At 37.2% G+C, this 27,004-nt stretch overlaps 1 protein-coding gene across 33 annotated transcripts in view; it reads left to right on the top strand.

Moving 5' to 3' along the window:
• Window positions 1-27,004, top strand: part of Ptprd (protein tyrosine phosphatase receptor type D) — a 2,195,185-nt gene that overhangs the window by 1,992,667 nt on the left and 175,514 nt on the right. For 20 of the 33 annotated variants that reach the window (XM_075945536.1, XM_075945538.1, XM_075945537.1 and 17 more), the window contains 5 exons: window positions 14,594-14,782; window positions 16,723-16,740; window positions 18,315-18,425; window positions 21,730-21,999; window positions 25,554-26,135. In XM_075945536.1, coding sequence (XP_075801651.1) covers window positions 14,594-14,782; window positions 16,723-16,740; window positions 18,315-18,425; window positions 21,730-21,999; window positions 25,554-26,135 — 1,170 coding nt within the window. Of the gene's footprint in view, window positions 1-14,593; window positions 14,790-16,722; window positions 16,741-18,312; window positions 18,426-19,580; window positions 19,719-21,729; window positions 22,000-25,553; window positions 26,136-27,004 lie in introns of those variants that run through there. The other 13 variants (XM_075945568.1, XM_075945566.1, XM_075945570.1 and 10 more) reach the window with 3 other exon arrangements.

The raw sequence follows: 27,004 nt of genomic DNA, 5'->3' as shown, positions 1-27,004 counted from the left end.
AAGAGTAAATGGTGCCATTTTATTTCTTTTTAATAAGAGCTATTCTAACTATGGTGAGATGGAATCTCAACAAAGTTTGAATTTGCATTTCTACATTGTTAGAATTGTAGAACACACTTTAAAATAAGAATTGATCATTTATATCTTTAAAAGAACTTTAGGTTGGCCTTTATTTTTGTTTTTGTGGGAGAGTGTGATTTTTCAGCTCTTTTTATATTTTTGATATTAACATCTTATCTGAAGTATATCTGAGCAAAACTTTCTTTTGTTCTGTAGGCTGTCTGTTTTCTCTGAGAGCTTCCTTTGCTGGGCAAAACCTTAATTTTTCATCTATTCCTCTGTGTTAATCCCTTGGGCAGCTTCTGTGTCCTTGGGTTTATTTTTGAAATATCTGTGTCTATGTCCTATATCCTAAAGTTGTCTCTCTATATTTTCTTCCAGCAAGCTCAACATTTGGGATTTTAAGTTGGCATATTTGTTCCATTTTGAATTGATTTTTTTATATAAGATTGGTAATTTAATTTCTTTCTTCTTAAGAATGATACCAGTTTTGACATAACCATTAAGCTTTTGCCCACTGTATGTTTGTCAGAAATTAGGTGTCCACAGTTTGTAGGCTTGCTTCTGGTCATCTATTGAAGGAAAGAACTCTTTCCTGCAAGTTGTCCTCTGACCTCCACATAGGCACCACTGCATGCTGTGTGTTTGACATGCACATAGACACCCTGCCCCCCCACACCACACAACACATTTTTTAAAAAAATAGAGTGTGAAAAATTAAGGAACTACCAAGCTCTACCATAAAATACAGATAAAATAGTCAAGCCTGTATAATAATTAGTGGCTTGTAGGAAGTTATCTACTTCAATCTACCTGAAGAAATTAGCACATAGCATGTTTCTGTAATCAGAAATGTTAGGATATTTAATATAATAACTAAAACATGTTAGTATATGCATTGTATATATCAATATATATATATATTAGTATATACATGTATAATATACATCAGTTTATATAATCACACACATTAGTATGCACATTAATGTTCTCTGATTTAAGTGAAAAAAATAAAGTAGAGATCCAGTTGCCATAATCAAATCAGCAGGAATCAAACAGGCAGTATTCGATTGTGCCCCCATGTGTTCTGCGTGGCATCTAGGAAATCTAAGTATCGTTTTCTAGCTCTTGTGGCATTAACTTGTCATTAGGTAAAACAAGTGGGATATGGCTTCCTTTTGCTGGGTAAATATGTTTTGCTTCTGAGTTTATTCTTGGAACCCTATAAAATTTGCCCACTTGATTATAATTCCCCATGAATCTCATCATGAATTATCTACAAAGCTATAGAGCATATTATACTTTATCTTTATATTTTAACTTTACGACTCTGGCTGAAGTACACGCTCTTCCTTTAGTGAATGCTCACACATTATTTACTCAGCAGCCTCCTAGTGATCATCACTAAGCAATTGAAGGGGCATCAATCTTGCAGTAAACATAAGAACAATCCTCTCATGCTGTGGGGAAAGCAGCGGGACATGTTAGCTTTCTTTGTTAGTAAATCCAAGACAGGAATAACTTTCTTCTCTTGTCAAGTTCCTGTCACTTTGTTAAGAATTAGAGATTGTGTGTTTCCTAAATTTATAACAATATGTCAGTCTATTACAACTAAATGAATATGAACATCTCCGGGTTGTTTTTAATATGTAAGAAAGAGGTTCGTTGCGTTGCTTTATCATCTTATCATTGGAAACTTGTATCTCTTTAATTGGCATGTCATATATTAAACTGTGACAGTCATGAATTATTTATAAGGAGGTTTTGAATGCTGTGTTTTTATAGAAGTATAACTCCAACCATTCTCCTTTTTATTCAAGAGCCCATTGACTGTCATGCTCTAATACTTTATGAGTGTTTCCCCCTGTCGGGCTGGAGAGAAACTTTACTGGCATGTTCAGCTGTCCTCAGACTACAAAGATTGAACTACGAGGTGGATAAAGCTAGATGCAAATGCATGGTTACCTCCAAGGCATTTTGGTCAGGTACCAAGGGACCTTCTGGTAACTCCATAGTGTGTGTTCTGAACTCACAATGTGTTGGTAGGAGATCTTTGATTTCACCAAGACAAAGTACTTAAGGACACATATAGCTTAACACACTCCCTGTACTCCCCTTCCCCCCACCCTTGTCAATTACTGAGCGTGAGTTGGGCCCGTTATCCACTTGGTTGATACTTGTTTTGGTTGGAAGGAAAATCATCAAAAGTTCATTATTTTGTTATACTTTAGTAGATACGTGGATAGAAAGAAAATCAATACAAAGGTTTAATCTAATTCTTTCTCTATTAAATGGTTTACCATAAACAGAATTGTTTTATAAAAAGTAATTTTTCTATTTTTTATTTTTATGTGTTGAGACTGTCTTTTGAAGTAGATTGGAAGTTAAAATATTTGTGTCTTACTTTTTTATAGGAATTTACATATTTCCAGATGTAAGGTGTTTTATTTTGTCATTGTCATCATTGTAACAGCCTTTGCTGTTGAACTATCACCTCAATAGCTATTATGTTCAGAGGATCAAAGAAATATCTGCTTGAGAATATTTTTCACTTAGAACAGAGTTGCGTGAGTGCATTTTTCTTTCCAGAAGATTTAGAAATAAATACCATAAAATTGGGATTTTTGTAAGCACTAACAATTTTTTTTAATTTTACTTGTGATATTATTGGAAAATTTTCATGGGGTTTTACTCTTAGAAAAAGAACTACAAAAAACTAATGAATACTCAGAAAATGACAATTCACTTCTCCCAGAGATTAGCTTACTCATTGATTGTATAATCCCGAGTGGTCAGCCCTGAAATGTATACATATCAATAACAAAAATGGACTGAGAAGGTTGTATTTTTATATATTTGTACATACACATTCATATACACATATGCAACAATAAAAATCAAAGAAAAATTTTATCCATTTGACAGTGAGCAGGTATGAGAAGGGTTCACTGGAGATAGCTGGGAGGGCTTAGAGGTAAGAAAGGGAGGGTGTGAGTGATGGAGCTATTTTAGTTCAAAACATATTTTGAAACTTTTTATAAAATGATAGAGGCAATCTTGTCTCTTGAGTAAATTGAGATCATGGGGACCTTGTGGGGAGGGTTGGAGGGGGGAGGGGAGAGACAGGGACAGAAGCAGAGAAAAATGTAGAGCGCAATAAAAATCAATAAAAAACAAAAATAGAAAAGAAATTAAAAGGTAATAAATTTAAAAAAAATGATATAGGAAAAAGATAGTATTACTTCAGTTACCTTGCCTGTATGTAGTTTAGAAATTTGAAACAATCTTACTTGTCTTAACTCACGCAGTTTTAACTGTGACCAGATCTTCGGTTCAGAATTGGCAATTCAGTCTTTCATTAATATTTCTGTTGAAAACATTGTTTGAAATTTATTCCAGATCATATTTGGGAATGTCTCTGCAGGGTTATATTGGAAGTTGTGTTATTTTTTTCTTATCACATAACTTTGATTTATCCCATTCCTAATATTACTAAATTAACTGTCCTGATTAAGTTTGTTTCTAAGTCTTCTCTATTATACAACTACTAGCATTTCCTTTGTATTTAATAGAATTTCTTTGAAAAATATTTTCAGGCTATTTTACTAAACATATACAACCCAAAATCTTTAAATTTATATATTTTTATACTGGTATATAGTCATTTTAGTCAGTATATTAAAATTTATTAGGTCAAATTACTTTGTTGACAATCTGATTGACCCATATTTAGCCCTTTGAAACTGGCATCTGTGTAGCTTTGACACCTCCTTATTATTTCATGTGTGTGTGTGTGTGTGTGTATGTGTGTTTGCCTTATAAAGTCCTCAACATGTGAAAGATATTTTGTTAAATGGAACTTTGCTCTGGAATGCCATTTGCACAGCTGTTTCTACACAATTTTTTTTGTAGCCACTATTGTTGAAGTTTCTACTATTATTATATACATTTATTCAGTGTGTGTGTGTGTGTGTGTGTGTACAGTTGCTCACATACCATCGCACATGTGAAGACCAGAAGACAGTTCGCAGAAGTCTTCTCTCTTTCTATTGTGTGGTTCTCAGTGTTTGAACCTGAGCTGTATGTCTTGCTGACAACCAACTTAAACTGCCTAGCCATCATCAGCTCCAATATTTTATTCATATGTGGCATAATCACAGGAAAAACAACAACAACAAAACAAAATACATTGCTAACTCCTCAATACAGTAAATGTTCTTAAAAACAAAGAGGAGGTGGAGAGATGGCTCAGAGTTTAAGAGCACTGATTGATCTTCCAGAGGTCCTGAGTTCAATTCCCAGCAACCATATCGTGGCTCACATTCATCTGTAATGAAATCTGGTGCCCTCTTCTGGCCTGTAGGTATACATGTAGACAGAACATTGTAAACAAAATAAATACATCTAAAAAGAGCAAAGAGGATTTTTTAATAATTATTCATTGTATCTCACTCATAGTCTTAAGACTAGACATTAAGTATATTTATTAGATAATCAATTCGAAATGACATTTGCAAGTGGGCATCTTTCTCCATATTATATCCTTTGCAGAGAGTGACTAGCCTTACAGTTTGGAACTACTTTATTGCACTCATTACACATTGTTTTGATAATGGCTCAGCACTTCAATTTTATTAGAAAACAGATTTTGTTTCCACAGGTCCCTTTAAGAAAAGAATAATGAATGATCCACTTCCCCCTGCCAAGACTCTATTCTGAAAAGAAAACAGTTCCTGTTTGTAGCCTGATATTTTGACTTATTCTGGAAAGCAGTGACTTGAAGCACACTGGTGCTTAGCAGTGTTGCAAATATCCCTCTGTCTCCTATCTGGCGATACTGTGATCTGTTCCCTCAGGCAGACACAGCTAGTCACAAATAGAGAGAGATCCCCGTGTGGCCTAAATAAACAGCATTAATGTATTTTTTCTGTTCGCATATGGTTTTCAGATCTGTAAACTGTTTACAGAGAAAGTCTGCCATTTTAGCGTCTGGTCACAACAGACATCACACCATCTACTGTCCTTTTTCTATAATTCAGCAGGAATTACACAAAGCTCAAAGGTACAAACACATGGTGAGTTTGAGCTCCCAAGGCTATGCTCTTGATGGTTCTCATGTGTTTCATCCTCTTCTAGTCTCAAACACCTATTGTTTCACCTCTACCTAAAACCAATAGTAGCTGAATAAGGAGCCAACTGATACATGTCTAAAGAAGACTGTTTGAAGTATAACAATTTAAGAGAAAATCACGGTCAGATGCCATGTAATGGTAATATCTAATGTTTTATGCTTAAAGCATAAAATCTGCCTAAGTATTCTGTTTTCCTTTGTGCTTTCCATATTGTGCAGGCACTGAGAAAGAGGCCTTCACTATTCATGATCCATGTTTATTTCATTTACAACAGTTGGCACAGAGGAACCACAGTAAATTTGAAATTGAATAAAAACACAGCCAAGAATTTAACATTTGTTGTTTGTTTGACATGAAACAAGTAAGTTAATTTTGAAGACCCAAATTTATGTTCATAGAAAATGGACAGACAGACACCACCATTGTCATAATTAAGCAGCCCACAAAGGCTCAGATGCTTGTTTTAGACTAACAGAGTGTCACAGTACTTGGTAGGGTAAGTACTGTCTCATTGGTCCAGTATACTCTTCTGTGGGGTGTGAATTGGCTGTTGTGAACTGAGTGGTAATGGAGGGTTATATTAACCTATGAAGATATAGTACAGGCATATGTCTTAATTTATCTCATTTTGTGTAATCATGTGTTCTCTGAATTAGAAGAGTTTTAAAGAACAAAGTGAATAATGTCTCCAATTTTATGGCTTCCTCTTAAAAAAAAAGATAAAAGGAAAAAATCCCTTCACTGAGTCGCTAGGATGTGCTAAAGACACTTGACACTGTAGTTGACTTCTTGAATATTATTAGATTTCACATGGCTGATGGAATAACCAACACCCATACACATGCCTCTAGCTGATGTTGGATGTCCTTTTGTATATGTGTTGCTTTTATTGGTTGATGAGTAAAACTGTTTCAGTCAATGGTTTAGGAGAGCAAAGCCAGATTGGAAATCTGAACAGAGATATAGAGAGAGAGTAGGTAGAGTCAGAGAGATGTTATGTAGCTGCCTAAGGAGACAGATGCCAGATCCTTACCACAGACTCATTCCAATACACAGATTAATAGAAATGGGTTAATTTACAATGTAAATTTTAGTATAAAAAAGAAGAAGCCTGAGCTAATAGGCCAAACAGTGTTGTAATTAATATAATTTCTCTGTGATTAGTCAGGTCTGAGAAACCAGGAAACTAACAAACAGTCTCAGACTACATCTAACCTGCATGCATGTGCTGTGAAATTTACACCATGGGCACACCCTTATAAATTTGTAAATAAAAAATATCATTTTATTTTTAAAAGCTGCCATTGGGTTGATCAGTGATTGCACTTCTGCCTAGCATGTGTGAGGCCCTAGGTTAATTTCCTAGTACAACAATGAATAAATGACAATGAAGAATGAATGGATAAATAAACAAGCAGCTGTATAGACTCTCCATATGATCTTCTTCTAAGGAATGCTTAGTCCCACTTCTTTGAATAATAAAAACCTCATAATACAAAGAAAAGAATTTGGTTTTGGTATTTTTAGTCATTTGTAACATGGTGTCTCGGATAAGTCTTAGTTTGGAAGCGGCTTGGGAAACAGTCATCTGGCAGTATAGTTTTATCTCCATTCATGTTGCAGTTCCAATTGTTCAGTGATGGAAGAAGAGCGTGGGCTCTGTAGAGGTTTGGAGAGGGCCCTGCTCCCTAAGCAGACCTGACCCGAGGTTATCCCAGCTTGCTCCTGATTTGTGAGCATTGTTTTCTGCCTTTCAGTTCACAATCGCCACTCTTATTTATAACAGACTTTTGGGTTACATGTTTCTATTCTTGTTTGTGCTGTTCCCGAGCTTGGCTAGTCTGTTATGTTAGTAGATGCAAAGTACCACATCTATTATCTCACTCTGCCTTTTTCCTGGCAACTGGAGATTGCTATTGTTCCCCAAGTTTATCCTTGCTTTGGACAATATTGAGATTGCCTAGATTACTACTTGCTTCCGTTCTTGTGTCAGTTTGGCACAGACGAGGTTATCAATAAATATCTATACAATGAATGGTACCTTTTCCTGAGCATTTGGGAAGTGCACTAGTTTAAATTTTCTTTTTCTTCAGTTTGTTAATGTGGCTTCCACAAATATACCAACACCGTATTTGACCTTCTGAAAACCATTGCTTATTTGATATTTCCAAGAGCCTCTGTATTCCTTCTCATGCATAAAAATTGCTAACTCATATACTGAATAAAAGAGTAAATGTTTCTCTGTCAGCTTAGGGTCTCTTCAGCCCCTCTCTTTTATAAATATTGGTGGAGCACACATATGAACTTTTAGTACTTCTGATTTAAAAGCAGTATATTGTCAATATTACCAATGTAACTTTTTCTTCGGTTTCTTTTCTTCCTCCTCCCTCTCTCCTCCCTCACTTCCTTCAGTCCCTCTTTCCTCGTTTTCATCTTCATCTTTGTCCTATGCAAGGTATAACCCCATGATCTTCCTGCTAGAGCCTATTGAAGGATGAAGTTATAGGTGTGGTCCACAACACCTAGCTCTTTGTTTTATTATAACTAAAACTTCCCCCAGTCAATCTTTCCACCTTTCAAAGTGATAAAATTCACTTGTGTTCTTTATAAGATTTTCATATATCCTTCAAGTCATATGATACTCGGTAACAGAGATGCCATGATCCCCATCAGTTAAGTGGCTGCCATCACATATGTGTGGTTTATTCACCCATTTTCAATTTGTCGTGAGTTTGAACACCAGAAAGTGCATTATTCTCTACAAGGGTAACAGTCCATGTAGAAGCACACTCTACTGGCTGCTACTCACCAGCACTGTATAAATGTTTTGTCATGCAGCTCTAGTTTTGATTTTTAGAAGCTCACAACCAATTCATGCAGAGAAGCCTCCTGTAAAAAGAAGTCAGGAACTTAATTGGTGTGTCTCCCGCAGCTTCTGTAATGAGTTAAAGAATCACATGCACAGTGGACATCTCTACTTATCAGAATTGTCTGCAGACCTAAATAAAATCTGTTAGGAAATAGGTATGGAGCCTTTCTATGAGCCTGAAAGTCCACTCCTGCTCAGTGTACTGATAGAGAATGCAGAAGGGCAGTCTTCCCAGAGGGGAGACAAACAGAGAATCACAAATGTACTCACGAATGAAGAAGTGTTTAAAGGAGGGACAAGGAGCAAGTCTTCCAAGAAAATATAAATGCTTTCTGAGTAGATGCTGAAATGACTGATATAGTGTCCTAAGCAGGTCAGATTCTATGTGTTTATAGGAGGATTACAAAGGAAAGGCTGAGCACAAATTCCCACTTTACATGGCTTCATGAGTTCATACAGGTAACAATTGCAGTCATGAGTTTCTTGTTCTTCAATCTGAAAAGTGAATTCTAGGAATAAATCATCCAAAAAAAAAAGCTACTCATCTCTCCCCTAAAATACTTTAACATCACTCATCTGAGTTAATATGATATTGCTGTGATAAAACATCATGGCCATGGCAACTAAAAAGAAAGCATTTGTTGACTTGTGATTCCAGAGAGTTAGAGTGGATGATGGTGGAGCTAAGGCATAGTAGCAGGAATGGTTAAGAACTCACATCTACACCTAAGGGCAAGGAAGACACCCCAAAGCCCACCTTTAGTGACACATATCCTCCTCCAACAATGCAATGCCACCTAATACTTTTCCAACAGTTCTGCCAACTGGGTACCACACATTCATAGATATGAACCTATGGAGGCTGTTTTCACTCAAACCACAACACAAATCTCAACAGAACCTTTGATTTGTCAATAGAATCTGAATATTTGGGACACTTAACAAATATTTTGGTGGCAGATGTGAGGAAGCATACCATTGATAGACATAAAAATCTTGATGACATATCTGGTAATTTTTTTTCAAGGACTATGACAAACAGTCCTTTAATAAAAATTTCTTTAAAACAAAAGTTCTTTTTTTTTTAATGATACACACTTGGCTGCTGCCCAGGACCATGTCTGGTTGAGTAGCCCTACTGTGGTTGGTGTCTGTGCTGAAGTCCGAGTCCTATATTGCCTTCAATGGTTACATAGAAGCCCAGGGTTGGGGCCACAACCTGAGGACTTGATGATGTTTGGATGGGAGACATGCTGCCACCAGAATAATCTTGATCTGAATGGCCAGGATGTCGTCCAGGCCCACTACTGCTGAAGGCCGTATCTTGGTTCATGGTCTGGTTGCAACTGGGGTCTGTTTTGATATCTGTGGCCCATGTCACCTCAGGGAGCCTTAAGTACCATGAGAGATGAAATCAGAGGACCAACCTAAGCTGGCCCTGCCCTTCACTTGTCTAGGGAAAGCTGGCCTTGCCTCTCGCTGTACACTGCATCAAGAGAGCTGGCCCTGACATTTACAATCCTCATAAGAGAGCTGGCCCTAGCACTCAGGAGAGATAGCCCTACCCCTCACCACTGGCATGGGAGAACTGACACTGATCACAGGGGTTTGGGAGAGCTAGGTAACCCCCACCTAAGGCAGAAGGCCCCATTGGCCCAACCTGACCAGCTTAGCTACCACCCAGGCCCAACATCTGGGCCTCGTGTTGGCCCGCCCTAACTTCTACATCATGCTGGAGCTTGTGAAGGACTGGTCCTTTGGAAAAATACCTGGATCCTCAAGACTGAGGGAGGCCACAGGATATTCCAAAGGAGTTCTTTTCGATGAGGAATTAGTGATGATGGTGTATCAGAAACCAGGGGCCTTGAAAGAGACCAGTACTCACTGTAATTAACATTTTCTAGGAAAACTGATGGAACTGAAGATTATAATATGACACACCTAGGTCCCCAATGCCACCAGGACGTAGGAAGAAGTGTTGGGGGGTGGGAAAGAAGAAGCAAAGAACTTTTTCGTTTGTTTATTTTTGAATTGTTTTGTTCTTATTTTTGTTTGTTATTGCTTGCTTGCTTAGTTTTGTTTTCTTCTGTGTGTGGGAGCACTGCAGGGCTGAGGGGAGGATATGGGGGGACAGGGTGGAATTGGGGTACATGATGTGAAACTCCCAAAGAATCAATAAAGAAATTAAATTAAGGAAAGAAAAAAAAACACATCAGATTAAAAAGCCTAGTCAGGACGATTTCACCCTGTAAAACCTCTGAGAATGTAAGGTAATAAGAATTCCTCAAGGCCACCCCAGAAGAACTCTGTGGCCATAGAAGATAATTTAGAGTTCTGTGGTTTTCTTTCAAATATGAAAGGTTAAATATTTGTGGCATTTGAGTGAAAGTAAAAACCTTCAAAAAATTATTCATGGGTGAATGATAAAATCATTTTAACCCAGAAAATTATACAATAGCTCTTACTTAATCGTTCAGAGCTCTCCAAAGCATGGGTCCCTAGGAAACAGCGATATCCCTTTTCTCACAGATACCTTTCAAGTTCATTTATGACGTTAAGTTCAACAAAAATGGTAAATTAACTCTGCAAAATGCTGACATGCACATTTCTCTTCCTTTCAGTGTAACTGAAAGTTTCCTATCAGCACATCTCCTTAAGACAGAAACAGAGTCAGTGCTTGTGGCTGTATCTCCACGCCTGCTGTAACTGCCGTTCCAAAGTGGTGTGTGTGTGTGCGTGTGTGTGTGTGTGTGTGTGTGTGTGTGTGTGTGTGAGAGAGAGAGAGAGAGAGAGAGAGAGAGAGAGACTAAACACAACTGTGTAGTCATCTGCCCTTTTAATGGCCTCTCAAAGCGGTAGACCAAATGGTTTCCTGAAGGTCAAGTCTGATTTAAATTGTTGATGAATTAGGAGCTAATTCTGCATGATTGAATATTAATACAGAACGGTGATAAGTAAGGCACTTTAAACCTTAATGAGCACATTAATGAATAGCACCAAATGTTTTTCTTTTCACCTCGTGTAAAAGTTTGAAAGTGCTAACATTGATGGCTTGTTAGTTTTTGATAGTCTTTCCTTCAGAGTGTTCATTTGGTTAAGGTGTTAATTTTGCTGATTTGATGCCCAAGTTTCCACTGATGTGATAAACTGTCAAAACTTATGTTATCAAATGGCCAGGACAGTTTTATATAAATTACTAATAAATATAGAGGATAAAAAAGCAATTAACATCTTCTAAACTACACCCACTGAGATAAGCGTTCCAATTAGAAATTTCATTATTTCCACCGTCTATTTTATGTTGAATACTGAGTTTTATTGCCAAATACCTGACAGTCAAGTTGGAAGCAAGCCCCATCTGTCAACTTGTAACAGCTCTGGCTGTTTGAATCTGTTACATTGTGATGCTTCTCATGAAAATTAATGAAGGTAGTAGATTCAAAGAGGTTCTGTGCAAGGAAGGGTGGTGGATAGAATTTAATTACCCTTATTAAGACTAAGAAAGAAATTCCTTTTACATCCCCTTGTAGATTAATATGCAGAGAGGTATTCTTTACCATGTGCTTGTGGACATGAAAAGGAGGCTCTGGAGTGTTCTTCTTGAGCCAAAAAGGGAAAGAAAGTAGATGTAAATGTATTAGTCTGCTTGGGAGGCACATGTCTTTGCTTTAAGGCAACTCCAAGATGAGGGCTCCATTTCCCATAGACAGTTATTAAATCGAGATTTTCTAAGGAAGAACCTTAAGGAAGTGCCTGAAACAAGTGCATGGGTGAGCCTGACTATTGGATTGAGAAAGATGCACATGTAAAGGGGAATTGATCAGGAAAGCAGTATTGATGCATCTATAGGCAACTGGTAGGTAAAGCTTGTTGGAAGCATGCAGTGCCCTGTGCAATACAGACCACCAGGAAACCCAGGATGCATGTTTAAAGTTATTAGCCTAACTTGGTTGCCAGAAAGATGAAGAATAAAAACTAAATGTAAGATTTCTTTCCATACATCTAATTTCTAAATGATGAAGGCAGTGCCCTGCACGTTTGAGCACAAGAGGTGAATTGTTTTTATCATTTGAAGCAGTTTACCATCAATAGCTTCCAAGTGAGATGTTTAATAACAAGTGCAGTTCAGAACCTATTGATCTTTCTCCTTTTTTGTTGGTTTCCTCCAGCAACATTAGAACTATGCTGTACATATGAATATATTGACAAAACTTATAAAGACATAAAGCATACCCTGATGGAATTCAGCTGAAATAGATTTTAAATTAGTCCAGCCCAATTCTCAAGGTACTCCCCATCTCACTTTTAACTTTTAATTTTGCTTTTGAGATTCAAAAAAATCATTTTGAAGGTCCTAACCACTGTATCTGACTCTTATCTACTGTAGACCTCTACATTGCTGAGGATGGATAGGAATTTGAATATTGAATATATGTGGTTCCACTTTCTCTTTCAACTTGCATACTTCATTAAAATTAACTTATTATTTCTTTGTTTGTTTTACAATTTATCCATTCAAATCTTGAAATACATGGTCTGGTAATAAATAGTCTCTCCTCAATGTGAATATCAAACTCAAATGGACAGATTATTTCCCCAAAGTCTTTGTTTTGAATTATTAGCCTATCAGCTTTCTCTTGCAACGGACTAGGATTATTCACAAAATTATTCCCATTTTTTCATTGATAGCACTTGACATTCTTTCAGTAATCAGAATCTGTTTTCATTACCTCTTTCCAGAAACTCTTAGACTTGGGATACACTGGCATTTAAATTCCTGATTATTGTGATGTCACGGTATCTGGTTATAAATAAGATGTGAAAGAACTCATGTTACACAGGGAGAAACTGTAGATTTACCTGCTTGTTGCTCTGGTAGCATTGTTGAGGAAGAGACTGCATGTGTTTGAAGGAGATTAGAAAAACTTTTGAAATAAGTTGATTTCAACAGAGTGGCTTTCTCTACAGAGGCACGGGACCTGAGTTAACAAAGAGCTTGGGCATCAAAGTATTGGCGATGGAATGATAACAAGTCTCTAGAGAAAGGCAGTAAAGACACATAGGTCCAACTGACAGCATCAGTGTGGAGATTCTGCAGTAGAAATTGGAATGCTACCTCTTTAGAAGTCTCAGATAAAGTGGACCCATGGGTGTCTGGAGCTTGTAGGAACTATGAAGAAGCCAGATGTCTCAATTATGTTTTTTTCACTTATATTTATATTTGCAAGTCAGTTTAGAATGAGGTATTTCAGTGGTCATGAGGAAATGTATATTAAATTAATGCAAAAGCCAATTGGTAGTCAAATGTTTGACAACAGTGTTCATAGAAATATTGCCCATCAAGCTAAAATCACAAGTAGGACCAATATGGAGAACACTTTCTAGCCCTGGTGGGAAGTATTACCATGTTTGTTTATTGCTAGAATCATAGTGATAAAAGTAGGGCAGGGAAAACCAGTTTATAATTTCTCAAGAGCTATGTCTAGAGCAATTTCAATATGGCAGGGAGATTTTTCTGTTAAGTGGGATAGATATTCAAGATGCAGGAGTCGCATCTGTTATATTACTAGCCATTTTGAAAACATTCTCTCATAGTAAAGAATGAATATTTTTATGTTAGTAACCGGTTGCCTTTGTTCCATGGTAAAAATTAATCAGAAGTTTCTGACTAATTGAAATTTCTTGTGAAATTTCATCCTGTTGAACCATGTGCTTCTTTGAAAAAAAATGTGACAGAACACACACACACTGTGGAAGCTCAAGTTCCTTCTATAAAATATGGTCTATCATGTGTATAACCTTATAATTCCCCCATGCTTTAGTTAATCACCAGTTGAGTTGCATCAGGATTCAATGTAAATTTTTATAGGTAAATGGTGATACTGTATTGTTTAGAGACTGACAGAAAAATGGACTCAGCAGTTTTTCATATTTTCAGTCTTCAAATAGGTTAAATACAGAAGTCATGTGGGTGTAGCTTTATTTGAAATCTACAAAAAGCATATCCCCTTGGAGTAGAGAGAGCTTACTATGTCTATGAACCTACTTGTTTGCTTTCATTCACTTCTGCTTAATTCTTTTACATTCTACTGAATCCTGTGGTTTGCTAGTGTCATTGTCTAGACTTAGCATATTTCCATCTTTCTAAAGAAAACAAAATCTCCTCTTCCTTTCTGCCAGCTGTCAAACTTTTCTTCCTAAAGATACACTGTAGGCACTTCTTTTTGGTACTTGCTAATCCTGGCAAGCACTGTTGTGGCCATTACTAACCCTAGAGCACTCCTGCATCACCTCATCAGGGGTATTTATGACACAGTGAGCTATTTGTTAGTTCATTGCCCTCCCACATAGATTATGTACAGCACTGATTGGAAACAGACATGCTACCATGTTCTTATGATACAACAGTGTATGGTTTGTATTTAGGTCTCAACAAATGTTGACTATGTAGAAGATCAGATTTATGAAAAATAATAAATTCATGACTGACATTAGCTTTGTTAAAGTAATTGTGTTACTTTTTGTCTTGCAGAGGACCAGATTCCTAGGGGTTTCCCTACCATTGACATGGGCCCCCAGCTGAAGGTGGTGGAACGTACCCGCACGGCCACCATGCTCTGTGCAGCCAGCGGGAACCCGGATCCAGAAATCACGTGGTTTAAAGATTTTTTACCTGTTGACACAAGCAACAACAATGGTCGTATTAAGCAGTTACGATCAGGTAGGGTCTTGTCACTGTTTCTACTATCCCCTGGACAGTTTTGAAAAACACCTTCCTTTATTTTTATTCTTTAATTTCATATTAATTTTATTTAAAAAAAATTAGGTGTTTATTTATCTCCCTCTTCTCTTCGCTGTTATTTTATGTGTCTCCATGTTTGTGAGGCCATGGCCTCATCCAGAATCTGTCTTCCCTTGATGTGTTTTGCGGCTTCTGTTTAATCCACATTGCTCACTGCTGTGACTGTATTCTTAATAGTTTTTAATTTACTGCTTTTCTGCAGTATTTGATGGGTCCATTTTCTCTTCTTTCTTCGTTCTTCATTTTCTTTTGAATGAAATTTATTTCAACATTGGATTTCATTACAAACTTGCAAGGTGCTCCAGTGGCTATTTCCATATCAAATGTTCATATTAAACAAGAAAATGATTCAGTTGTATTCAAGGGTATTTTTCTGCTGTCTTTTCTGCATTTAAACTCATTCAAGTAGCAAAGTTTAGTGAGTCTGGGCACATCTGCTTTCTTTTCACTAATACACAATACACAGAAACATCAATTCTCAAGTGGCCAGACCAATTTTTTTAAAGCACTTTTCTAAGTACCAGTGAAAGGAAGGTATTTGATTAGCACCGTTTCTGTGTCATTGTTAGTGAACACTGCCCACACAGTAGCCACGGTAGTGTGTGCCCATGCTCAGGGGCTTTGACCCCTCCAGTGACTGGATCTACAGAAGTCTGCTTTGGTGTAGACTCCAGCTTTTGCTGTTTTCTTTCTTTCTCTTTACTCCAGCTCCTTCTCCTGTTCTCATCCCAGTTTATTCCTTTGCTTTCTGTAGATTAAAACAGAAAAAGTTCTATATTTCTTAAAGTTTAGAGCCTGTCCCTAGGTAATATCACAGGAATGTATACTAATAATCTCTGTGCTATGATGTTGCTAGTGATATCGATATAAAATTCTAAGTTGTTAACTGCCTGTCTTCCCAGAATTCTCAGCCTTTGACCTGTCCTGTGATGTTAAAGCGTCTTGTTAACTGACTCTCTTGCTTGTTGTCAGCAGAACTGTGTAGATTAGCATTCTGTTATTGTAAATAAATAATTATTCACATGTAACATAAATGATTTAGTGTAATAAAGCTTTAACTCTGAAAAATTTGTACCAAATTATGAGGAATATAATAATATTTTTATGCTGTCTTTCTTCTCTCCGTATTTAAATCTCCAGAATCCATTGGTAAGTGCTTAGTTCTGAAGCGCACTTCACCCCCACTAATTTCCATATTCAGAATATGATTATTATTATTATTAATAAAATGCATGGCATGCATTTTACTAACTGTCAGTGTAGGCACCAGATCTGTATAGTAGCACACACATTCATACCTCCACAGAACTGTTTATCTTAAGAACACTGTATAAAGAAATAAAATAGTCCACGAATTAATCACACAGTTGTAGCATAATGAATAGCATAAGATTCCTACCCTCAGTGTTTGCTTTTAGCTAGCTGTAGTATTTCCTCAAATAGTATATACATATATATATATATATATACATATTTATATATATATACTTAAATAGCTTAGCCAGTATTTCCCTAAACTGTGTCACTAAAATGCTGTATATTTTTGAAAGGGTACAAAGCTTATAAGATATACTTCTAACCCTATGTGAGCCCAGCCTTAAGAACACAGTTGCTTCTCTGAAAAAGGCACTTCTGCCTACTATGACCTTTGCCCTCTGTGGTTTAATGCACCTTGCTTTTATGATCTACTGATATGATCTAATATATTCCTGTTTACCGATATAGTAATTCAAGTTTCTTTTAAGATCTTATTTAATTCTGTAAATCTAATCGAATTCTTCTCCCCAGCCCTAGCCCCCTTCTTCTCGTACTAATGCTTCTTCTTTCTAATCTTATTTGCATTCATATTATCCACCCAGGTGGTACACCAATAAGAGGTAAGAATGCTGACCTAACGTTCACAGAATGATCTTGCTCATTCTCCCTGTCCTTTCATCCCTCTCATCTCTGTCTGGTTTTCAGAGCCATCCCCATACTGTCCACCAACCTGATTTCTTTCCCTCCGTTTCGTTATGATTCGTGACTCTCATATTGTGGACTTTCCTTTTCTTTTTTCTCTTTGTTTTGTTCATTTCTTTATTTATGAAAATGATTCTTTAAGTTCTGATATGCTTCAAAGAAAGCATATCCAGGTCGTCAGACCACAAACCAGTCACAGCTTACCATCTGTCCCTCTTTTTTTTCCTTTTCTTCTTCCTTTTTCTTTTTTCTCTTTTTTTCCTTTTTTTTCTTCTTCTTTTACCTTTTTTTTGTCCAACCGGAGAAAAAAAAAGATCATTTTTTTTCTTCCTTAGCTGTTCTTGTTCTGGACCAAAGCCAGGGCGGTCTGGAGAACAGTGGCAGACATGCAGAAGACAGCCTGGACCGTCTGCTTTTTGTCTTTATCTTTCAAAAGGATTTTGCTTTTGTTCTTCAATTCTTTTTTCTCTTACTGTCTTAAAGTCAAAGAATGACTCCCCTTCCACCTGACCCCTCCTACAGTCTGACAGCAGTGCTTTTTTCTCCACTTCTTTTTTTCTTGGGTGCTCGTCTCTGGATTTTTGGATCTTCTGTCCTTCAGCCGTGGAAACAGGTTCTCAGTACTCTTGGTGGTATGTGGTATTGCCGGTTTTTCATACTTTGACTCCGTGTGCGTTTCTTTTGTAATTCTTCTTTTGTATTTTTCTTGGGGTTTTGTGACACCACACTGCTAATCCCACAGTGGATTTTGATGGGTGTCTTAGGGGATCCATCCAGAGGTCCTCAAGCAGTGATTGGTTGGCTCTTCCTGGCTGGCCTGGGCCTTGCTTTTGAACTTTTTAAAACTCCTCTAATGCAAATGCTCTTTGTTTTTCAGCAAATGTCAGAAATGATTGTAAGTTGTGGCAAACTGTCTTTCTTTTCTTAAAAAGTCTGCATGTCTTAAGGGAGTTTTATTTCCTTAATTGCTCTTTTCATAATTGATAATAACTAATTTTAATTTTTTTGCTTTGTGCAGCCTTTTTGTGCTCGCTGCGTATTTTTGGGCTTTCTTCCACAGAAGACTTTCTTGAAAACTCAGCCTGGTTTTTTTTGAGCGTACCTATCTTTTGCGCCACTTTTGCTGCCAAAATGAAACAAAACAAAACCAAATATTAATCTTTTGTTTTATTTAAAAGCCATACTTCCTTGAAGCAGTCTCACCCATCTTCATTTTATTAGTCTAGGAGCTAAGAGTGCTAATTATGACTAGAAGTCTTGCTTGGGAAAAAGATATTGTTTCTTTATGCTAGCGTTGATGATGTAAAAAATAATCTCTATATGTTTTTCTCATCGCATCATTTTCTGTCTGTGCAACTTAGCAAGAGATTGAACCGACGTTGAGTGGACCTTCGCTTTGCAGGGCTTTTCATATTGTTAAGAGGTTTAGCTTGCTGAACCTCAAAAGCCTTCTCTGACCACATCTTTGGTGATATATTTTATATCTATACAGGAGCCCTGCAGATCGAACAGAGTGAAGAATCTGACCAAGGAAAATATGAGTGTGTTGCCACCAACAGCGCGGGCACTCGTTACTCTGCCCCTGCCAATTTATATGTCAGAGGTAGGATTGGCATAATCCTGGCATGTCTTCTCCATTCAGGCTCAGGGGGAGTTGAGATGCTCGCAGGGTCTATGTGATTATGGAAGTGTTAAACAAGAGGATTTGGTAATGATTACTGTTGCTGAAGCAGTTTACTAAGTAGAAAATTAAAATTTGGTATCTGTTGTTTTTCAAACTACATGAGGCTTGAGGTTTGTAGATAATTGTCTGCATTGTTATTTCTGATTCTACTTTGATTGTACTGAATGACTGTGTTTTGCATTTGTTTGAAGTTTTCTTCTTTCCTTTCACATTTTTTCCACCTGTTGTTTCTAATTTGTTTCCTTACAAATTTTGAAGTACGTGCTCGGTGTACTACTAACCAGCTCTAAGCATGAAGATGTTTATTTATAACTCCATGACCTCTGCTGTAGAGCTAGGGGCATAAAGTCTCCAGACTAAGAAAAACAGTGACTAGATAAAAAATAGCACAATTTGCATCATTAAATCACAGTTTTATATTTGTGCATATGCATCTATATGCCATAGGATAATGATTATATTTTAGGAAGTAGTATTAGCTCTTCTTGAAGTAAGAATGAAGTATAAAGAGCCAGTCATATTTTCTTATGAGTATTTAAATGATTGCATCTTGAGCATAGGAATGGCTATAACTTTTAATTCAGCTGGAAGGTATACACCCCTCTTCCCAGAGTTCTCAGAGCTGTATTTTGTTTTGCCTTATTTTCTGTTGGAAACATTTCCATTGTAGGTCTACAAATCCAAATAATCATAGAAGGCATGGGTGGGGAGGGAATGGTTCGGCCTGTTCTTTAAGGTACTACAGAATGGGGTTCGTTATGAAAATACCTAGCTTGATTTTGAAATTTTTGTCAGTGATAATTGTGTGCCCCTGGGGATGCCTTTTGCCTCCCTCGCTGTGGAGTCTGTACCTCGGGTGGGGTTGGGAGTGCTGTGTACCAAGAATCTTCCCCAAATTACTTGAGGGCCCCAATCCTTTTTTCTCACAATGGTGACCTCCTTTGCTGCATGAGGCATGCATTCCTTCTTCTATGGAAAATTTCAAAATGATGCTAGCTATTGTTCCTAATACTGCATTAGTCTCTGAGGTATTGCTAACTTTCCCATCTGAGGTAGGAAGATGAACTAGAATTACTTAGCAATGTTCAAGTAGTGGTTGAAAGCCTTGATATGGCCTTTTTACTCTCTCTGTGTTTCCCTTGTTTTTCTCCTTTTCCTCATTTCATTGTGTTCTGCATCAAACCCCCCTACATCCCTCAGAGCTGCGAGAAGGTTGGTGTGTTTTTTACTTTTTACCCACCTTACAAAACTATTACTTAAACCAATAACAAAGAATACAAATGAAATGAATGTAGCTGCACTGTGGTCTTCTTTTGGTTAATGGTATATAATTGCAGAGAATGTTCTGGCCTTGGCTTCTGTTGCTTGCTGGTGGTGTCTAAATGCCGTGCATGATGGGAGAAAATATACCTGGGTGCATGGGAACTGGTAACACGTAACTTTCTGTGGTCCAGTGCATTGGTCAGTGTTCCTGCTTTCCTACCCCCACCCCCAACTCTTCCCATCTTCCACCCACCTTTTATTTTTATCTTCTCCGGGTGCCTGCTGCCCACAGGTGATGTTTTCTAATTGTTCCCCGGCCCCTCCATTTTTTCTTGATATGTTCTTTGACACCTCAGAGTCTGTGCTGGCCCCTGCTTGCTTCAGTAACCTCTGAGTTGACTGCAGGAGGCATGCTTAGCCCCACCCCTCCTATGGATGTCACTCACCCTTACACCATTGCAATGAGCCCTCTCCAGGTAGAGGTTTTCTGATCCTAAGTGTAGCCAGAGTTTTTAGACAGAATCCCTTTCTATCTTGGGGTTAAGAAGATGTTTCCACGTCCTTTCCTATAACATCAGAAATCAGTGTTTGTTCTCTGTATTAAGAGTGTACTCGTGAAGGTTGCCCCTTTGGTTTTAATATTCTTACAGTGTAAGGTTTTGCCCCTGAAGTCCCAGACAGAAGCTCTTTCTTCCTCACCTGAGCTTTTTACATTGTCAAGGTGCATGAATTTAATACAACAGAGCATGCAGATTATCTGAAGCAGGAGCACTGAACCGTGTTTGCTTGGTAGTGGGTCTTTTTTATTTTTTATTTTTTCTGTGTCATGTTGTTTTAATATGATAACTCCTCTTAATGTCACATCCTGCTATGTATTTTAGACCCAGTGTCTATCACTTTGAATATAGACATAAATTCCACTTACTGGATTCTGTGGTCATTGATGCTATTTAACCTTCTATACAAGCTGGATGGAATCCTGAATGTGAATCCCCTCCCCAAGTCTACAAACCTTACCTGTAACAACTTCCCTGTAATCGTCTACCCTGTTACCTTCTAACTTCCAAACAAGTCCACATCTCAGTCACTACACTCTACCTTCTTTCTTTGTCTTTATTCTTAGTTTCCCACTATTTCTTCTTTGCCCTTGTCTAGGATTCCAGCCATTCTTCCGTTGTTCTATTGTGGGCCCTAAGAGTCCATCTTGTGCATGGCTCGCATGACTCAATCCAGTATAGTATCTACTGATGTTGTTTGTTTCTTCTTCTGTGACTGTCAGTTTCTATATGCACACACATAGTCACAGCTACACAGTAGACACATATCACAGACACAGACACACATACACACACACACACTATATATATATATGTACATAAACACATATATATGTATATGTATTTCTGTGTTTGTCCATTGTTAGTTGCAGTTTTGAGCTGAAAGCAAATAAATTGCTGTTTCAGTGTACTCAAGGTGATGTTTTCCAGGGCTGGGATGTGACTACCTCGTACACACATTCATATCAGCTAGGAGTGCACAGCACTGATGTCAGTCTTGATACTCACACATGCTGATGACCATCCTGTCGGCTTTTGCATATACATGCCTGCATAAAATCATTGTTATATGCATGTATGTATATATTTTGGTGTTTATCTTATGCATGGTGTTTGTTAACTTGTAGATAGTTTTTCTTTTTTTTGTGTGGGCCTATATAGGTCTGAATCAACTGTTGTATGATGTGTCTAAGATATCAATGATTAAACTAAATAAATGATTCTGTGTATACACACACCATACTTGTATGGTCTGTATTATTCACAGTTTTTTTTTGTTGTGATTTTGGATAATTTACAGTTCAATTGTTTAATCATGTCTGTATGGTGCATGTCATGTGTTTAACTAGCTGCTTTATTCTTGCCTTGTATATGTTATCATGTTGCCTTGTGTTTTGTTCCAGTTCGCCGTGTCCCACCAAGATTCTCTATCCCACCCACTAATCATGAAATAATGCCAGGTGGAAGTGTTAATATCACCTGTGTGGCAGTGGGGTCACCTATGCCTTATGTGAAGTGGATGTTGGGGGCAGAAGATCTGACACCTGAAGATGATATGCCAATAGGGAGAAATGTCCTCGAACTGAATGATGTAAGACAGTCAGCAAATTACACCTGTGTTGCTATGTCAACACTGGGCGTCATTGAAGCAATAGCACAGATCGCTGTCAAAGGTATGCTGAGATCATGCTCTGAAAATCTGAGTTATGCTCATCCTAGATTCAGGATTTTAAAATTAACCAATTCATCACTCAGTGCTTCAGTTGTATAGTACCTAATCCCATCTGTCATAGTATAGAAAATGTTCATGCCTTAGGTGGACCAATTTCTCTCACCTTTCTCTTTCTTTTCTCTCCTTTTCTACGTTCTTTCATATTTGGGAGGGCCATATGAGTGTTCCACCACTAATCAACATCTTTTTCCTTCTGTCATTTTAATTTTGATGAGTTTTCATTGAACTGCAGGCTATGATTTAATTTACACTGTATCCTATACAAGTCATCAGTCAGTGACCTCTTATTTTAGCCTCCTAAGGAAGTGGGATCAAAGATTTATTACTCAAATCTATTTGCAGAGTCTTTCCTAAGATATTAGGAATCTAAATTGGGACAATTATTAGAATTTTTAGAAGCAAGTCTGGCTTAGTCATTGAGTAGATAGAGTCAGGAATATTACACCAGGTCTACTGTTCTGGTAAGATGGATGGCCTGCAGACTTTGATTTGGTCCAGATTTTTGATACGAGTCATGAGAAGAATATTAATGAATGTCATTAAATGCATTAAATCTCTGAAAAAATACAGAAATAAGAGATAGTGATAGAATCAGTATGACCTAATAATAGTTGCTCTATTTGATGGCCCTACCATTAAGAATCAAAATGTAAATGAATCTGTTCTATCTTAGCTCTGTCCTTCACCTTGCATATATGAATACTCATGAAATATTCTCTTCTTCAACAATTGTACTAAATATAACCAAAGTGTTATATTCTGTGAACATATTTTTTCCAGCAAAAAACTGGAGTTGAATATGTGTGAATATCACTTTCTTTTACCCAGCACTTATATAATTCTAGAAAACTTACAAATCAGGTCATAGCGAGTATGATTTGAGTTTCCTGTCAGTGTCTAGAATTAGTCCAAAATGAACTTAAATCATCATTCTATTTGGAAAGCATGGATTTATAAAAGGCATCACACTTGTTAAAATTTGTATCATATCTCTAACTGAGCATATATATACAGCATATCATATGGCATAAGAACAAAAGTATACATTATCCATATTGCATCATGCAATCTAGTATCTTATTTATCCTTAAACTATTAAGCATGTTTGTCATTGTTCACATGTTATAGATATAAACCCTTACTGTACAGAAGTGTGCTAGTTCAACCAATGATGCCAGTTTAGGAAACACAACCTTAAATAATTTTATTTTCCTGCAGCATTCAGAGTTATTCATTCTGCACACAGTTCAAAATATTTAAATAAATGTATTTTTGCTACTAATTTTAGTAATGTTTCTTTGCTAAATATTGTGATTATGTGAATATTTGTAATATGCAGAAAGCATACCACCTAGTTTTATTATAGGCATTTGAGCTTCAATATTTGAGGTTTGTAAAAGACATTAAAGATTTTTGAAGTGAGAGTAATACCAAATAGTTATCATACTCACTTTTGTGTCTTTGTTGTCCTGAATGTTCCTGTTTCCCTATCTTTTCCTACTTCAAATATGAAATAAAAAGGTAAAAATTGAAAGAAGAAAGAAGGAAAACAAAACAGGAAAAATACTAAAGTCTGATGTTTCTAAGCTGCTGTCCTACATAGTTTTGTGATCTTGGCCTCATGCTAACAGGATATGATTTAATTATAAGCATTATCATTTGGAGATTTTTGGCTTTTTATCCAGCATAAAGCTTAAAAATGAGACCTCCAGTAATGATGGTTTGCAGACTTAAGATGTTTTTGAGATTTGTTCTGTTATAAGGAGAAATTCAGATAACCAAAACAACATCTTTAAATACTGAGGTTTGTTGAATAGCTATAATCTTAGATATATCCAATGAAGAATACAAAAAAATATTATTGACAAAATACTTTAGAATGTGACTTGTGAATATGTCAGAAAATTCCCAAGGAATTTTGAGAATTATGAAGAAACATGACTTAAAATTATTGTTCTACTTCCCTTATTTTATGTGTGTGTGGGGTAGGGTGGATGAGGTGGGTTGTGTTTGGGGGGGATTGATGAGAATCAACCCAGGCCTCCTCACTTGCCAGGCAAAGTACACTGTCATAGTTCTACCTTAATAATTGTAGATAGGTTATCTTTAAGTATCTTAGTCATGTTTTCTATTGCTTTTTTAAATACCAATAACAAAAAGCAATTGAGGAAGAAAGGGTTTATTTTAGCTTAAACTTATATATCACAGTTCACCATTGAAGGAAGTCCTGAAATAGAGGCCCTGGAGAATCACTGCTGTCTAGCCTGACTCTCTTGCTTTCTTTTTTTTTTTATTGTTTCTTTTTTTTATGTATTTTTTTTTATTGATAAAAGGAGAATAAAGAAAAGAAAGAAAAAAAAACAAATTTCCACCTCCTCCCAGCCTCCCATTTCCCTCCCCCTCCTCCTATTCTTCTCCCCCTCCTCCCACCCCTCTCCCCTTCCCCCCACTTTTCTCCCCCCCTCTCCAAAAAAAAGCATGGGATAAAACTGGACTCTCTGAACATGACGAACAATGAGGGCTGATGAGACGCCAAGGACAATGGCACGCGGTTTTGATCCAACGCAATGTGCTGGCTTGGTGGGAGCCTAGCCAGTTTGGATGTTCACCTTCCTAGATATGGACGGAGGGGGGAGGACCTAGGACTTACCACAGGGCAGGGAACCCTGACTGCTCTCTTGCTTTCTTATATGTCCCAAGACTACCTGTGCTTGGGTGAGACTAACCACAATAGCTGGGTCCTCCCACATCAATCACCAATTAAGAAAATACTCTCATTGACCTAGCCACAAGCCAATCCATGGAGACATTTTCTTCATTGTGCTTCCCTCTCCTCAGATAACTCTCTAATTTGTGTAAAGTTGACAAGGAGTGAGCCAAGACACTAAGAAATTCATAACATTCTTTATTTTTGACAAATAGAAAACAATTCAATACTAGTTCCTTAATAGCAATTGAATTTCATTTCCATATATTCCAGATTTAATGTCTATTGGTATGTATTTACAACATTAATTTATTGAACCAGGGATTAAGTGACCAAACAGCGGAAGTAAAAATTGTAATAATTGCAGTTAGTGTTTATGAAAGCCCCAAAGTCTATGTATATTACTTACTTAGCTCATTAATCTCCACAGCATATCTGTAAAATACAGCTACTCCACAGTGCAGTGAGACTCCAGTAATGCAGCTTGTCCAGTTTTCATGTGAGGAAACAAAAGTCAAAAGGCATTAAGTGATTTATCCAGGATCACATAGTGAATAAGTGTAGCTATGAGTACAACCCCCAAAATGCCATCATCTGCTAGAAAGGTGGGATCTCGGCCACCTATTTGTATTTTACACTTCTCTTGACCTCTTTGGACATGATGCGTTGCTTCATCTGATTAAATCTTCAGTAGTGGTATAATCTTGTCAAATTAATAATCGAATATAGTGATTGGTATATCAGCTGAGAAGGAAAAATGGTCATTGTCTTTTTTTTCTGTCCCAAAGCCTTACCAAAGCCTCCAGGAACTCCAGTAGTGACAGAGAGCACAGCTACAAGCATCACGCTGACGTGGGACTCTGGGAACCCCGACCCCGTCTCTTACTACATCATTCAACATAAGCCTAAAAATTCTGAAGAACCATACAAAGAAATTGATGGGATAGCAACCACACGCTACAGTGTTGCTGGACTAAGTCCCTACTCGGATTATGAAGTTAGAGTTGTTGCTGTAAATAACATTGGTCGAGGTCCACCAAGTGAGCCTGTATTAACACAGACCTCAGAGCAAGCACCTTCCAGTGCCCCACGAGATGTCCAGGCACGCATGTTGAGCTCGACCACCATTTTGGTACAGTGGAAAGAACCTGAGGAGCCAAATGGACAGATCCAAGGATATAGAGTTTATTATACAATGGACCCGACCCAACATGTCAACAACTGGATGAAACACAATGTAGCTGATAGCCAGATCACTACTATTGGCAATTTAGTACCCCAAAAAACATACTCTGTCAAAGTCCTGGCTTTCACCTCAATTGGAGATGGCCCTCTTTCAAGTGACATACAAGTCATCACACAGACAGGAGGTAAGTTTTTCTACATGGGAAATGGGGCAGGTGGCTGTGGGAAAGATATGAACAAAGAAAGAAACAGCAAAGATAATAGAAAACAAAGTTGTTGAGATTTAGGACTTCGTATTGTGCTTTTAAGTTTGCTTTAATCTATGAAACTTTGGCAACATACCTTTTTTTTTCTGAGGATCTGTACAAGGACTACACAATTGGACATACTATCTATAAAGGTATAGGGAAAATATTGTTAATCCTGATGAAGGATTAATTCCTTTTCTCTGGTTTCATTTCTAGAGTGCACTCATGCCTTATTTTCCTGGCTTGTGTGGGCTTTAGGAGTTTTCTAACTCTGGGTCTTTACTTCCTATCTTTGGGGTCCCAGGTCTCAAGCATGTTTACAGCAGGTTTTTGCTTTATTTGACTTTACCATTATTTGGTTCTTCTGAGCTTGTTCACAGATTATTTTCTTGCTGTACTGTGTGAAAGCTAGGTGTCTCAAAGCCAGTTATAAATGTATATATTTCACTGCAGTCATAGCAAATCTATGTTCCTTCATTATTGGCCTTTGTGCTTCTGTATTCATTCATTCACTATATTAATATGCAAGAAAATATGTAAACTTACTTAAGGTTTTCACTGGAAAATAATAGAGATCTATGAACATTGTTCTTTTTCTCGACAGCCTTTTCTCAGAAGTGTCAGCTGTTTAAGATAATATTTTTTGTGATTCCAGCAGCTCTAAAACCAGTAAATATGGCACAAAAAAAGAGAATGGGGCTTATATTCTACTTTAAGCTTTTCTCATGTTTTGACTATCATATTGGAGTGACATGATCACAATCTAATTCTTAAGTTACACCAAGCTTGGGGAATTCGAATGAATT

This window comes from Microtus pennsylvanicus, chromosome 13 (genome assembly GCF_037038515.1).
Source record: "Microtus pennsylvanicus isolate mMicPen1 chromosome 13, mMicPen1.hap1, whole genome shotgun sequence".
In the NCBI taxonomy this organism is placed as follows: domain Eukaryota; kingdom Metazoa; phylum Chordata; class Mammalia; order Rodentia; family Cricetidae; genus Microtus; species Microtus pennsylvanicus.
The sequence above is the reverse complement of the archived record's forward strand: the minus strand, read 5'-3'. Positions and strand labels throughout refer to the sequence as shown.